At 37.9% G+C, this 16798-nt stretch overlaps 1 protein-coding gene across 5 annotated transcripts in view; it reads right to left on the bottom strand.

The window, feature by feature from the left end:
- Nucleotides 1-16798, bottom strand: part of rerea (arginine-glutamic acid dipeptide (RE) repeats a) — a 403494-nt gene that overhangs the window by 55153 nt on the left and 331543 nt on the right. For all 5 annotated transcript variants that reach the window (XM_057829516.1, XM_057829515.1, XM_057829518.1 and 2 more), the window contains 2 exons: nucleotides 14906-15005; nucleotides 12822-12920 (listed from right to left, as the gene is read on the bottom strand). In XM_057829516.1, the coding sequence (XP_057685499.1) occupies nucleotides 12822-12920; nucleotides 14906-15005 (199 nt within the window). The remainder of the gene's footprint in view (nucleotides 1-12821; nucleotides 12921-14905; nucleotides 15006-16798) is intronic.

Genomic DNA, 16798 nt, shown 5'->3' with positions numbered 1-16798 from the left:
GTCTACAGAATTTGAATTTACAGAATTTGGCACTGTCGCTTCTCTCCAAAGGAGTGGCCGTCCACCAAAGAGGACTCCAAGAGTTCAGCGCAGAATACTCAGAGAGGTAATAGAGTGTCTGCTAAAGACTTACAGAAATCACTGGCACAGTCCAATATCTTTTCTGCACACATCAACTACATGTAAAACTACATGTAAAGAATGGTGTTCATGGGAGGACATCACGGAGGAAGCCACTGGTGTCTAAATGTTCGCTTTAAATGTTCGCCAAAAGGCACTTGGACACTCCACAGATGTTTATGCAAAATATTTTGTGGACCGATGAAACCAAAGTTGAATAGTTTAGGAGTAACACACAACGTCATATGTGGAGGTAAAAGGGAACAGCTCTCCAACATCAACACCTCATCCCGACAGTGAAGCATGGTGGAGGGAACATCATGATTTGGGGATGTTTTGCTACTTCAGGGCCTGGACAACTTGCAATCATTAATGGAAGAATGAATTCATAAGTTTATCAGGATGTTTTGCAGGAAAACCTGAGGCCGTCTATCAGACAGTTGAAGCTAAAAAGAGGATGGATGCTTCAACAAGACAATGATCCAAAACACAGAAGTAAATCAACTTCAGAATGGTTTCAGAAGAACAAATACACGTTCTGGAGTGGCCAAGTCAAAGTCCAGACCTGAACCCCATTGAGATGCTGTGGCATGTAGAATCTGACTGAACTACAGCAGTTTTGTAGAGAAGAATGGGCCAAGATTAGTCCTGCTCGATGTGCCCTACTGATATGCAGCTATAGGAAGCGTCTTGTTGAGTTATTGCTGCCAAAGGGCGGGCCACAAAATATTAAATGTGGTGATTCACTTACTTATTTTTCCCCCTTCTGTCATTCTTTGCATACTATCCTCATTAAAATATAAAAACCTATACATTTTTGGGCGGTTTTAGTTAAAGCAGTTTATCATCAGTGTGATTTTGACAAAGATCAGATCACATTAGATGGTGATTTTATGCAGAAATATGAGATTCCAAAAGGTTCAGATACTTTTTCATACCACTGTAAGAGCTTTCCCTTCGTACGATTCAATCTATATTTGGATATGATAACCAGAAAGGCAATAAATAAACCAACTAGTGATGCACGATAATGCATTTTTCAACCGATACCGATAACCGATAATTTCCTCCTCATTCCAACCGATAACCGATAATGTCAAGCTGATAATTCTATTAAAAGATTTATGTAAAATTTTAAAGTATACACAAAAGAAAATATTACTGTGCAAAAATATAATTTATTGCTCTTTTTTTCAACATAAAGTATGAACAAGTCGTCAATTCAAACATCTAAATAATGGCAGATTGTCTGACATTGTGTAATGGTAAACCTTTGGCAACAATTACTTACAGAGTAAATACCTAAGTTGCACAAAAATGCGTTTAAAAGTAAGCCATTCCTAACATATATAACATTAATCCGCTGCAAAACACACCTCCTTAAAACTAGTCAGTTTTAAGTGTAAATCTATTGGCAATAAGTGAAATTATCTGCCATCGCTTCAAGTGTATTTCTCTCAGATTTCTTGGAAGAAAAATAGCTAGCTGAAAATAATCTTAACCGCCTTATTTTAAGCAATACATTATTATACTTAATCCTAAAAAAAAAAAAAAAAACTTGAAGAAGGAAAGATTTTGAGTAATATTTGTGGCTACAGAATATTGATTTAAGAATTTGATTATCTACTGTGACTGTAATTGAGCAGAGAAATAAGTTAAATCATTTGAAAAGTGATTGCTAATGTTATATGCTTTGTTGCACACTGTGAAAATGATTACCTCAAAAGAGCGAGATGTCATGTACCCATTCTGCAGCGCTTTGTTTACATTTGCGGCTTTCACGACATTTGCGTTATAGCAGCTAAATTGCTACACGGCAGTACTATTTGGACGGAGTTGGAGCTCGCATCCGCGTGCGTGTTGTTTTGTGCCTGAGTTTTATTAAGCCGAAAATAAAGGCAGCGTTACAAAGTCATCTGACCGCTCGTCATTTCACATTCTGAATGCATTCTTGACTGGCTGACGTTTTCTCCATGTTTAAATTATCTTATAACCACTGTGCCGTCATGATAAGCTCGCTTACCGGACATCACTTTTTCATGAAAAATGGTGGTCGTATAAACTGCATTATTTCTTTTATCCAGGGCTTTGGTTCTCGGGTCATTAAGGCAAAAAAAAAAAAAAAAAAAAAAAAAAAACGCGTCTCGTCTCGGCGGCGGCGGCGGCTACATTCGTACCGGATAATCCGCCCGCCCCGGCCAGTTCGCCGCGGCGTATTCGGGTCCTGGCTCTGCTCGCACGCCGTGGGGGAACGCTCGAGAAACCGGGGTGTTCGCCGGAGGTCCAGAGGCCGGGGGCCCCGCCTATGGCGAGGCGGCGGCGGCCTGCCGGACTGGCCAGAGCGGCGGGCTCCGTCGGAACAACACAAGGTAATGATTATCTAACGATTTCCCCGGGTTGCGAACGAGTTCCGTTCCCACGCTGGCGACGTAACCCGAATTTCCGCATAAGTCGGAATCAGCCCTTTAAGTACCCCAAAATAACAATCCAAAATGTCCAAAAGTATTGTATTTTGTTTAATGACGGAGGATACACTGCCCTCTGGTGGCAGCGTTCAGCAGGGCTGGACTACTGCCTTATGACTGAGGCGCAGACTGTTGTCATGGATAAGGATCAGGAGTGCGCTCTGGTTTGGCCCACATAAAGCCGTAAGTTGTTTCAACTAATATATGTTAGTGTATGCATTTGTAATTCAGTTTAAAGCTACAGTTTGTGGAGTTATGTGTGAGTGATTTGCTATCGGAATTGCAAATACGTTAGCATTCGTAGCATTTAAGCTAGACGACTTTGTTAGACAAATTAGGCTAATATAATCTACTACATTTACATATTGATCAGACTACATGGACGTTTGAACACCAATTGTTTTGTGTGTTTTGTGATATACTGTCACATTCCTAAAGTAGAGGAATCATGCTTTCCCACCAATAAGCATTATGGGAAGTGTGGTAGTTCTTAAAAAAAGATTAAAACTATAAATAGTATTATTATTCATTCATTCATTCATTTTCCATGCCGCTTTTCTTAGTATTATTATTTTCATTTCAATAAGCACCATAATTAATCATTAATGATATATTTATTACACATCAAAATACATGTTTTTCAATAGAAAACATTGCCAAAGCACAATTTTGACAATGTCATCCACAGCTGATTCAAAGTGCATTCTGGGTAAAATATTTCTATTGAGATTGGTGTCAAAAGCAAAAGCAAATCCGCCTGTCAAGTGGACAATGCAAAAAACAATTATATATAAAATATGTGTGACAAAAATGTTTAATGTCATTTTTAGTTTTTTTTTTTTTACCTTTAAAAAAATTTTTTTTTTTTTAACTACTTTCATTTATTTATTATTACATTTAGAAGCTACATTCCATCTATCACATTTGATTGTTATGTCATTTTTTGAATGATTTTGTTGAATCAGAAATGACATGCAGTTCAGAGCTCCATACACTGTGAGGCGCTAAAATGCCAGATATAATTAGAGCAAAGATGCTGCTCTTGCTCTAAGGAAGCAATGTAGCTCAATTTATAAACTATTCAAACAAATCAAAACGGTTCTTTTCAAAACCGCCAAATTTCTTCAAAAGAAGCCCAAATTTTATGAATGTTTCTCCCGCCCCAAGTTTCTAAAAACAGCCCAATCTGGGATCGCTGCTGGGAGTGCAACCAAATGGCAAGCGACTGTGCAGAAAATGGGGCATGTTTCTGCCCCTGACGGGAGTGCGTTCCAGAAAGCAGCCCGCCCCGAGTTTCCTGTCTCCATTGTGAGGTGAAAGGGACAAAGAAAAAAAACCTTCAATAGGTCTTTGTTGCCTATGCGTACTTCCTGCTTAATAGAGCCATGCTGGAAGTTGTGAAACTGGTTTTAATGGCGTGTATTTAGGAATCACTGCTTTGTATCAGGATGGCAGGCTTTCACAAACTATGTCGCTATGTGCTATTTTACGATGTGCCGAGTGTACGCCAGTCTGTGTCCAACAAAAATATTGAGTCATGTCTTTTTAATTTTCATCTTAGTCTTTTGGGAAAAAAAATACTATAAACAAATGAGTACAATATTCCACCTGTATTTATTTTAGTTGTATATACCTTGTAGTGCTGCAACGATGACTCGATTAACTCGAGTAATTCGATTTGAAATAAGCTTTGAATCAAATTTTTTCTGCTTCGAGTATACATTTAGAGTGGCATTGTAATGCTTTTTTTTTGACAGTGTTTGCATTTAGCTTGACTAATTTTGGTGGGTACACTGCCCGTTAGTGGCAACAGTGAATATGACATAACTCATTTAACATGGCTGAATCAAGTTTCTCCCTGTTATGACCAACATAAGCTAAGTTTTTGTTGGAGCCAATGTTTTTTTAAAAGGATGCTTGCCATTAGTGCTGCAACGATTAATCGATCAACTCGAGCAATTGGATTAGAAAAAAAGATTCAAATTAAATTTTGTTGCTTCGAGTATCGCTTAATTAAAGTGGCGTTGTAATGGTTTGTTTTGAAAGTATTTGCATTTAGTTTGATTGATTTGGCTGGATAAACTGCTATCTCGTGGCAACAGTGAATATGACATAACTCATTTCCCATCGCTGAATCCAGCTGCTCCCTGTTAAGACCAACATAAGTTATTGTTTGAGCTAATGGATGTTAAAGAATTTGTAATTTAGTTAATAGGTACTGTATATTAAGCTGTTCTTTGTGGGAATATGTGTTTGAACCATTTGTTAAGAGCATTGTAAAAAAAAAAAAAAAAAAAAAAAAAAAAACGTTAGCAATCTTATAGCATTTAAGCTAGTGGACTTTTGCTATGTAAGTTATCCAGTTGTTCTATTTTTGTACTTACAGCCTCATTTATTTATTTTTTTAATACCGTTTATAGCTCAGCTCAGGTATTTTTTATGTTCCTTATCTGATTGCTCGATTATTCTAACTAACTAGTTCTTCGATTAAACCACTACTAAAATAATCGATAGCTGCAGCTCTACTCACCATGCTAAATGCTCATGCTAACGCGAAAGCTATGCTAATGCTACGTTACATTTTTACGAGTTTACATTTTTAAAAGTTTTCTTGCGGCATATCGCAAGATAAAATAGCAGATATCGTGATAGAGTAGGGTGTACATGATTGGCACGCAGCTACACATGCGTTACAGAAATCACAGGCGTATTGTCATGTGCACCACGACGAGTTTTTGTGTACCTGTAAGTTAATATGCCTCCCCCCCCCCAAAAAAAACACGGACTTTAAGTGGCTTCTTTGGTGTTTCACCACAAAAAAGGAACACCTAACCAAGCCAGAACAAGAGCTGAAAAAGAGTTTTTTTTCTGAATTGTGGCTCCAAGGCGTACATTGGCTTGAAACAATAACGATAAGCGCAATGAAATATGGTGCAAGATTTGCCGCTCACACCCAAAAGCCGCTGATGAAAAATGTGCCTTTTATAAAAAGTAAAAAAATTACATTCATCCTTAGATGTGACAATGTTATCATTAGTCAGTGTAGCATTCTGCCGTTTTAACCTATCTTTGGTAAATGTCCTTCATTACCGTAATGCATAGCTTTCATGCGAATCGCCCATTCGTGGTTTTTGCAACACTAGTCCAACCTCCCGTTGTGCCTTTTCAGCCCCACATAGGGACGTATTACGATATCCGTCTAGCCTACTGAAGCAAGCTTGACATCTCTTCATATATTTATCACCTGCCATGCTTCCTTTGACGTGGTTTCTCCTCAAGGTAGAGCTTCATTATCCCTGTCTGCTTTCCTCCCCCAAACCCGACTGTATGTATGAGAGATGTGAATACTAGTGACAGCGGGTGCTGCTGGAATGATTGCAGTGGCCTGACTCAAGGTCACTTGTCACCCTCCGCTTTGACTCGCCTTGCCCTAACACATCATGCAGGCAACAGCTGCTGCCACATAATCTTGGACTCAACTCTTGAAATAATATAAATATATATATATATATATATATATATATATGTATAAAATCACAGTATATACTGTACAGTGGTATGAAAAAGTATCTGAACCTTTTGGAATTTCTCACATTTCCGCATAAAATCACCATCAAATGTGATCTGATGTTTGTCAAAATCACACAGATGAAAAAAATGTCTGCTTTAACTAAAATCACCCAAACATTTACAGGCGTTCATGTACTAATGAAGATCGTTTGCAAACAATGACAGACGTAAGTAAGTGAACCATCACATTTAATATTTTATGGCCCCCCCTTTGGCAGCAATAACATCAACCAGACGCTTCCTGTAGCTGCAGAACAGTCTGGCACATCGATCAGGATTAATATTGGCTCATTCTTCTCTACAAAACTGCTGTAGTTCAGTCAGATTCCTGGGATGTCTGGCATGAATTGCTGTCTTTTGGTCGAGACACAGCATTTCAATGGGATTCAAGTCCAGACTTTGAGTTGGCCACCCCAGAATGCGCATTTTACCAATCTGAAGTTGATTTACTTCTGTGTTTTGGATCATTGTCTTTGTTGCATCGTCCATCCTCTTTTTAGCTTCTACTGTCTGACAGACGGCCTCAGGTTTTCCTGCAAAACATCCTGATAAACTTTTGAATTTATTCTCCCATTAATGATTGCAAGTTGCCCAAGCCCTGAGGCAGCAAAACAGCCCCAAATCATGATGCTTCCTCCACCACACTTTGTGGTGGGGATGAGGTGTTGATGTTGGTGAGCTGTTCTATTTTTCCTCCACACATGACGTTGTGGGTTACTCCAAAGCAATTCAACTTTGGTTTCATCAGTCCACAAAACATTTTGCCAAAACGTCTGTGGAGTGTCCTGGTGCCTTTTGCGACCATTAAACGAGCAACACTTTTTTTTTTTTTTTTTTTTAAAAAGACAGTAGTGACTTCGTCCGTGGAGTCTTCCCATGAACACCATTCTCGGTCATAGTTTTACGTAGTTTATGTGTGCAGAGATATTGGACTTTGCCAGTGATTTCTGTATGTCTTTAGCAGACACTCTAGGGTTCTTTATTACCTCTCTGAGTATTCTGCGCTGAACTCTTGGTGTTTGGTGGACGGCCACTCCTTGGGAGAGAAGCAACAGTGCCAAACACTCTCCATTTGTAGACAACTTCTCTGACTGTCGATTGATGAACATCCAGATTTTTAGAGAGTTTTGTATCCTTTGCCAGCTTTATAGAAAAAAACAGTCCTTGATCGCAGGTCTTCAGACAGCTCTTTTGACCGAGCCATGATGCACATCAGACAATGCTTCTCATCAAGACATTTCTTACCAGGTGTGTGTTTTATAGTGGGCAGTGCAGCTTTAAACAACTCGTCAATGATTGGGCACACAACTGACTTCAAATGTTTGGTATGGTAAAAATTGGTTTCAACTGCTCTTTAAGTCTCTATAGGCAGAAAGTTCACTTAATTATTTTCCCCCCTTTATCATTGTTTGCATGCTATCCTAATTAAAATATGAAAACGTTTGGGTCGTTTTAGTTTAAGCAGACACTGTTTTTTCAGCTGTGCAATTTTGACAAAGATCACATCACATTTGATGGCGCATTTTATGCAGAAATGTGAGAAATTCCAAAAGGTTCAGATACTTTTTCATACCACTTTATATATATTTTTTATGACATGGATTGAATATTTATGATGATGTATTGAGGTGAAAACATCGAATCCTTTCAAGGACGCATTACAGTCATGAAAATATATATTTTGGTAACAATTGTTAGGACTAGGCCACATTATAGACATAACGATCTTCTAACAAAAATGAACTATTTCAGGTTTTCATGACTACATCCCTAAAATCTTCAAATAAATAGTTTAGCTGAGCTTCATGAGAAAGATTGACTGACTTCATTTCCTGCTGTCGGCTTTGGCTCGAAAAAATAAATGTGTCCGTGATGTTCAATTATGCATAGAAAAATACTGCTTTAAAGTACACTGAACTCCAAATAGTACAGAAAGTGGAAAAGCTTCACCATTACCAGTAATAAGTGAAAAAGAAAAGGGGAGGGAGAAGACCCCACATAAGGAATGTCGTGAGTGGTTTCACTTGAAAATTGAAGAGTGATTATTCAATGTTGTGGCACGGCGCCCCTTAGCCGCCATTTTCTAAGTCCGCTCCTTTAACGGCGGTGGCAAGATGCACAAATGGAGGATAAGATTACCGGCACTTAGCCTGTACCCTTTCCAGACTTCCACAATAAAGATTTATTCCATGAGTGATAAACCGGATGCAGCTGCTCTCGAGGCCGGGAGGGGCTGGAAAGTGTTCTTGACGTTTTGTGAGACTCAGCTCAAAGTAATGCCTTAACTTACTCTCAACAGCACCCTCCGCAGGCATGAACTTGTCCTTGTCAATTCGGTAGCTTGCGCATTACAGTGATCCCTCGCTACTTCGCGCTTCATCACGCCATCACAGATTTTTTTTCCAGTTAAAAAAAAAAAAAAAAAAAAAAAACTACAGTATTTTATAGAGATTTCCCAATCCAATTACGTCCAGCTTATGACTTTCCCTCCTGCTGCTTTTCTTGCTCAGCAGGTAGGTGCAGCTTGTTAAAGTTAACAATGAGTGACAAGCAAGGGTAAAAGTTTGGTTTCAACATTGGTCGGGATGCTATAACAGCAATACCCGCACTTTTCTATGGGGACGGGACATTAATAAGACCAAACAAATCACAGTTTAATTAACGTGAACGGTAGAAAACACAAACACACTTCTCTCTAAGCAGCTTCCTACTCGAGTTTTGCAGGTTAGCAAATTAACACACTTTAATGTCATGCTATGACTCGGTTACATGTTATGACTCTGATGCAGGTCGGACTTTCAGTAGGAAAATTAGTGGTGTGTTCCCCAACTCTACAACATTGACTTGGCTGCTGCTGGCCCAAAAAAGCTTCTAATATCACTCCTCTCCGAAGGGGGCGGAGGAGGTTGCATGTTTTTGACATGTTGCATTTAGAGCTGAAACGAGTACTCGAGCAACTCGAGTAACTCGAGTTTAAAAACTGATCCGAGTAATTTTATTCACCTCGAGTAATCGTTTATTTTGACAGCTCTAAGCATCACGTTTTGCTCGGACTACTTTTAATGCAGGACAACGCGCTTTCACGTGCGGAGAGGAAGAAGGAAAAAAAAAAACTTACTGCAGCTGACAGCCGCCACAAACGACGCCGACGTTGTCAAATACTAGCCCGAACGATGCTACGTTGGTAACAGCTAGCGTCTGATGCGTCTCATAAAGATCACATGTATGTTGAACTAGATGCGCAATGACAGACTCGGCCGCGTCTGGGCAGCGTTATTAAACAGCCGCCATCTTAAAGCAGTACAGCGCTAAGCGCTAGTAAAGAGCGCTAAGCGCTAATAAATAAGATTAACGTTACTGTCGCTACTAGCTCACGTAAAGTTAGCCCTGCGGAGGGCTAGGTTTCAATTAATTATGACCACTGTCGATGCGTGGCTAACGTGTCTTACATACAGGCTTTAACATAACATAGCATTGTGGAGTGATGAGGGTGTAAAATAAAAACTTTATCATGCTAACTATCAATTTTAGCTCAGTAGTCATTGCTGGATAAAACACCAAGTAGCACTGGTCCCTAATGTGCTCCAGTACAGCCTGTATCATACATTTATTTTGAACACTGCAAAAACTCAAAATTCTATCAGGACTTACAGTTTAGACTAACTTAAAACTTAACTAGAACTTAAAAATGGCTTGACACAAAGAGAAATTCAATTGAAACACGTGGGAAAAAATCCTAACTTTTAAGTGATGTGTGTTATCAAGCGTAATGGCATTTTTAGGTAATATATAAATATATAATTAAAAAAAAAAAATAAGATCTAAAAGTTTTTTGAGTGAAAGCAGTGAATTAGTTTTTTTTTTTTTTTTTTTTAATTCTAGCTACATCTGAGATGCAATTGTTGGCTGTTTTCAACAATATACATCGAAAATAAAGACATTGATTGACTGAAAATGGTTCAAGATTAGATGAAATGTCTTGTTTTCTCATGTATATTTATAATTGCTCTTCACCTAAAAATATATTTGTTTTATCCGATTACTCGATTAATCGATAGAATTTTCAGTCGATTACTCGATTACTAAAATATTCGATAGCTGCAGCCCTAGTTGCATTTCTCTCGGGGCTGTGAGTGCGTGTGTGTGTAGGGGCGGGGGGGGGGGGGTGTCAAGTCATCAGCCAATCAAAAGTGTGTTTGAGGAAAAAAAATGGACTGACACATTCAGCTGGGGGTAAATGTAAGTAAAAATTCACTTAATAATGGTACGGTCAATTCTATCCAGCAAAAGTTGATTCAAAACTTTTTTTCTTATCGACTGCAGTAATAATATATTAATCGATGAACTCTAATAATTCGATATAAAAGCTTCAAATCAAATTTTGCTTCTTTGATAATTTGTTAAGTTAGAGTGACGTTGTCATGGTTTGTCTTGAAACTGTTGCATTTAGTTTTATTGATTTGGATGTATACACTGCCCACTAGTGGGAGCAGTGAATATGACAACTTGTTTAATATGGCTGAATCCAGCTGCTCCCTGTTAAGACCAACATAAGGTATGTTTTTATTAGGGCTAATATGTTTTTGTATGCATTCGTAATTTAGTTTATAGGTATATATAGCCGATTTATGGGGGATTATGTGTTTGAACAATTTGTTAAGAGCATTGCAAAATAAACGTTAGCATTTTATAGCATTTAAGATAGCTGACTTTTGCTGTGCAAGTTAGCCAATTGTTCTTTAGTTGTACTTATGGTTGTATGAAAAAGTATCTGAACCTTTTGGAACTTCTCACATTTCTGCATAAAATCACCAAATGTGATTTGATCTGTGTCAAAATCACACAGATGAAAAAACTGTGCTTTAACTAAAACCACCCAAACATTTTTAGGTTTTCATACCATCACATTTAATATTTCATGGCCCCCTTTTGGCAATCTCTGCAGCAATGTTGACAGCACTCCTGTAACGAGTCGCATGACATTTTTGAGGGAAAATGACAAGCAGTACTCAATTTGGACACTTAGGGATACACGTTTTTTCATAGAGGTGTACTCACTTTTGTTGCCAGGGGTTATAGATATGAATGGCTATTATTTTGAGTTATTTTGAGGGAAAATAAATAAACCCTATTATATAAGCTGCACACAGACTACTTTTCATTGTGACAAAGTGTCATTTTGTCAGTGTTGTCCCATGAAAATATATACTTAAATATCTGCAGAATTGCAACGGGTGTACTCACTTTTGTGATACACTGTACCTATAAACTAAATTACGAATACATTTAAAAAAAAAAAAAACTTATTAGCTCAAACATAACACACCTTATGTTGGTCTCAACAGGGAGCAGCTGGATTCAGCCAAGTTAAATGAGATACGTCATATTCACTTTGCCACTAGAGAGCAGTGTATCCATCCAAATCAATAAAACTAAATGCAAACATTTTTAAAACAAACCATTACATTGCTACTTGAAATAAACGAATACTGGAAGCAGCAAAATTTGATTCAAAACTTTGTTCTGATCGAATTACTCAAGTTAATAGATTAATTGTTGTAGCACTAGTATTAGTGTTATTTAATGTATATTTTGGGACGAAAACTTGAATTTTACAGATGAAAAAATTTTATCGGACGAAATCCATTTTGAAATGACTGAAATATGACTAAGACTAAGAAGTATTTTCGCACAAACGACTAAGACGAAGGTGAAAAGGGCTTCCAAATACAACACTGCCCAAAACCAACAGGTTTGTTACACCAAAAAACAGAAAGTAACCTGGAAATATCTCAAAATTAACAGCAAGCAGCCCGGAAATGCCCGAAAATTCAACAGGAAAAGATCCAAAATTGACAAGTGACCCGTCAGTATCTTAGAATAACAAGAAATTGACGCAAAATGAATTGCCTGCCATTGACAACGATAGATGTCAATAGATAGAAAAAGACTTTTTGAAAGGACTGAAATTTGACAAAGACGTACCGTATTGGCCAGAATATAAGATGGTGTTTTTTGCATTGAAACAAGACTGATAAAGAGGGGGTCGTCTTTTACTCGCTGTCTAGACGTTATACCCATTCACCACGCTGGATGGCGCCAGATATCATTGAAGCGATGTTCTGTCATGAGAGAGCTCAGCTACTCTCCTCATTCACGACGCTGGATGGTGCCAGATATCATTAAAGCGATGTTCTGTCATGACAGATCTCAGCTACTCTCAAGTTCAACCAGTCTGCATTCTTTTATTGCAATGTTTTTCCTTATTTAGATTTGTTTCAAGGCTACAGTCACAGTTAGATTTCACTTTGATGGTTAATGCAGTTATTGAAATTTTGTTGTTTAATCACAATAGATTGGTTTATTTACATTTCAAAAACCAGAAGCCATTCATTTACGAATGTAATTGCACTTTAGTTTACATATTTAAATGTTCAGATATTAAGATTTGAATGAGGCAAAATAACATGCTTTTTCTCTCAAATGTATTGTTATAATAATTTGTTTTGGATGTACTGTAATAATTTTCTGTATAAAAATTAATTTGGTGTTCAAAAAGTCTTGTTTCAAACTTGAGTCTTGAAAAAGAGGGGGTCCTCTTATAATCAGGGCCGTATTATATGCTGCCAAAAACAACACTGTTCCAAATGAATGCTGTGCTCTTACCACTTCATCTTCAGACCAGCACTTCTCAATCAACTTTGGTACCGGCTTCTTCACCAGCCGTTGGAGAGCTTTGCCGGCATCGTAGCTGCTCTCGTGAAGCTGGGGGAAAAGGTGGAAAAACAAGAAAATATTTTCACACGCCGCTCAATACAAATGTATCCCAAAATCATACCGTATCGTGATATACCCAGAGGTTCCCACCCCTTGTGATAGCGCATAACTGCCAAGTTGTACGGTTTCGGTGTAATTTGTACAAGTGAGCGCTGATTTTAAATGTGTACGCTGTACGTTTTTCGTGCAGTACGTTTTTTTTCCTCCGTTTGGACTTTGTCACCCTTTCGGCAACGAGACAATGTGCGTTACTATGCGTTACTACGTTGGTTGAATGACGTGAGAAAAGTCAGAGACACGGAGTAAGAAGAGTGTTTGTTGTGACGCTGTAGCAAATGGTAAATGGTGTTATACTTGTATAGCGCTTTTCTACCTCTCAAGTGCGATGCTAGGCTTGGTGGCTCCAATATTTCCTGACTTTAGCCGACAGCTTACAATCTACGCCTAGATATCACATGCATATGCATGCGAAATGACAGACTCGGCGGCGTCAGTGAACAGCCGCCATTTTAAAGCAGTAAACTTCTCAGAAAGGCTCTGTTGTCGTCAACCTTCCTAGCGAACCTAAGTAACTTTTTATCAAATACTCCTAAATGGGCAAAATCTTGACTTGAATCTATCTTTAAATGATGAAACAGTTTTAAAACCTTCACATGTCGAAAGTAGACAGAAGGGAACTAATGCAAAAACGGGAGCAATTTTAACAACTTTAACAGTTGATTCACAGGATTAAATGACTTCCAAACATAGCAAAGGTTACTATGTTTTTTTTGTTTTTGAAGGGGGGAAAAAATAAAAAATAAAAATAAAAATAAAAACATGAAAGGTAACACCAGTTACTTTGCCATGTAACTAATTACTCTTACATTCAGGTAACTGAATTACTAACTCAATGACTTTTTGGAAGAAGTCATTTGAAACTGTAATTAATGACTTTTTAAAAGTAAGATTAACAACACTGGTCATAAAGACGAAGTCTGCAGAATGAAAAGTGACGAAAGCGGGGATTTCATTCTGCCAATTTGTTGCCGAACACAATTTGCCTGCAACTATTGCTGATCACTTCTCAGAATAAGCAAAAGAAATGTTCCCTGACTCAAGGATTGCATCGGTAAGTTAATTTTATCAATTGACCTTTTTAATTTATAATAGGACACACTAACGAACTACCTTCAAGTCAAACTGAATTGCGAGCTGAAGTGCAGCCATCATGATAGAAATTGCCAAAAGTGCTACATACAATTATAGCAAACGTTACCGTTAAATTTTAGTAATCATGATGTAGCTGAAGATATTGATTGTTCTTTGATTGCACCAGGTTATATGTTACAATATCACCAATAATTCATATTATTTTAAAAATTGAGTTTTATTTTTATTTCATATTGCACGCTATATACAGCGTTGTAAGATTAGTCACCAGTTTGTAAGGGCATACGTCACTATATGTAAGATTGCCAACGGCCTCGGGTTGACAGGTACAATAGTGCTTGTATATTTCACCGTGTTAATTCAGGACGACAAAGCACCCCTCAAAGGATAGATTTTCCACAGAAACCCCAGCTTACGCTGGAGTGAAAACCGGGAGCCGAACAACCGAGACAATGACTCGCGGTGCTGCGTTTAGCCTGGCGTCACGTTAAACTGTCTGAGAAATAGACATTACAGGGGCTATTCCTCCAAGGGAAAAAAAGAATAAGTACCACTCATTGGAATTGCAAATCCTTAGAGGAAGGTTGACAGACAATGACCAGCCTTCTCTCTTAATATCCTGGTTTATGGCGCTTGAATATAAATGCCCTGTTTATGACTCCTCTCATCTCCTCCAAAGAATTTCATATTGCTGCATACAAATTCAGAGTGACAAATACACCTCCCGAGCCCACCTGATGGGCGTTTATTTACTCCAGGAAGCCACTCTACTAGCTCGGAGGCTATATTGTCACCCGTCATTAAAGTATTTTTATCCTTACTGTGTTGAGTGCGTTTAATGTAGTGTCGTCTCGAGAGGCCGCCAGACATCCGTCCTCTGTCGATCCTCCATCACACATCCCTGCAAAGGCGGCCATGCTCCTGCGGATGTAGAAAATAGTCGTTAAAATGACTTGTAGAGTTATAATATCACTTAACTAAGGCTGCAAATACTAATCGATTAAATCGATGAATAAATTAGTTGCCAACGCATTTGATAATCGATTTTTGCCGGAAGCTATGAGTCCAGTTTGGGTCCATGTGAGGCTGCGTGCGCCGCAGTGATTAGAACAAGAGAGAGAGAGTTCACTGCTACACTCAGGTTAAGTTGCTGAATCAATAATATTACGAAGTGTAAAAAGTTAGATTGTTAGATTGTTGTTAGCTCCAGTGTGCCTCCGTCAGAGGTAAGTAAATGATGCTTACTACTTAGCACGTAGCACTAAGCTAGTTCGCATTTATGGTAATCAGTTTTTTTAAGTGTCTACTTGTACTGTGTTGCTGTTAGATAGCAAAATGGTCTCATTTCTTTTTATAAAGAAACCACATTCAAATAACAGCTCAGAGTCTCCTTTCAACACAAACTCCCATTTAGTGCTGCAACAATTAATCGATTAACTCAAGTAATTCGATTAGAAAAAAAGATTCAAATTAGGTTTTGCTGCTTGGAGTATTCATTTAATTAAAGTGGCGCTGTAATGGTTTGTTTTGAAAGTGGTCGCATTTAGTTTTATTGATTTGGGTGGATACACTGCCCTTTAGTGGCAACAGTGTGTATGACATAGCTCAATTAACATGGCTGAATCCAGCTGCACCTTGTTAAGACCAACATAAGCTAAGTTATTGTTTGAGCTTATGTTTTTTTTTTTTTAATGCATTCGTAATTTAGCTCATTGGTATATTTAACTGTTTTTTATTTGTGGGAATGTGTGTTTGAACCATTTGTTAAGAGCATTGTAAACAAAAAAAAGTTAGCATTATATAGCATTTAAGCTAGCAGACTTTTGCTATGTAAGCTAGCCAATTGTTCTTTTGTTGTACTTAGATCCTCATTTACTTATTTTTTATGCCGTTTGAGGCTCAGCTCAGGTATTTTAATCTTCTATGTTCCTTATCCGATTACTCGATTATTCGAGCTGACTAGTTAATCGATTAATCGACTAAAATAATCGATTGCTGCAGCCCTAGTTGTAATGGTTTGTTTGGAAAGTGTTAGTATTTAGTTTTATTGATTTGAGTGGATACACTACGCTCTAGTGGCAACACCGCTGCTCCCTGTTAAGACCAACATAAGATTTTGTTTGGGTTAATATGTTTTTTTTTTTTTAATGTATTTTTAATTTATAGGTATATTTAGCCGTTTTTTTTTTTGTGGGAATATGAGTTTGAACCATTTGTTAAGAGGGTTGTTAAAAAAAAAAAAATTAAAGCAATTAAGCTCGCAGACTTTTGCTACGTAAGTTAGCCAATTGCTTTTTTTGTTGTACTTAGATCCTCATTTATCTTTTTTTACCATTTAAGGCTCAGCTCTTTCAAATTTTTATGATCCCTATCCGATTACTCGAACTAAACCATCGATTAATCGACTACGAAAATAATCGATAGCTGCAGCCTTAATCATTGTCATACAAGAGCGTGTGCTTTGAAATTGGATTTGCATTGTATTTATGAACAACTGTTTGAGAGAGAAAACATTCATTTCCGTCTGCCTCCACTTTATTTGATTTCGTTGTTTAGTTTGTTCAAAGAAAATGTCACGCCTCGGTGAGGATTGTCCTGTCAAGGTCGATTGTTGTCTCTTCCTGTTTTATTTTGAAGGCCTCACCCTCCTGTTTCCATCACTCATTCTTCCTGCTGCCTCACCTGCTTCTAATTGTGATCACCTATTGTTCCCA

The sequence above is a fragment of the Corythoichthys intestinalis genome, chromosome 2 (genome assembly GCF_030265065.1).
Source record: "Corythoichthys intestinalis isolate RoL2023-P3 chromosome 2, ASM3026506v1, whole genome shotgun sequence".
NCBI classification, from domain to species: domain Eukaryota; kingdom Metazoa; phylum Chordata; class Actinopteri; order Syngnathiformes; family Syngnathidae; genus Corythoichthys; species Corythoichthys intestinalis.
The sequence above is the reverse complement of the archived record's forward strand: the minus strand, read 5'-3'. Positions and strand labels throughout refer to the sequence as shown.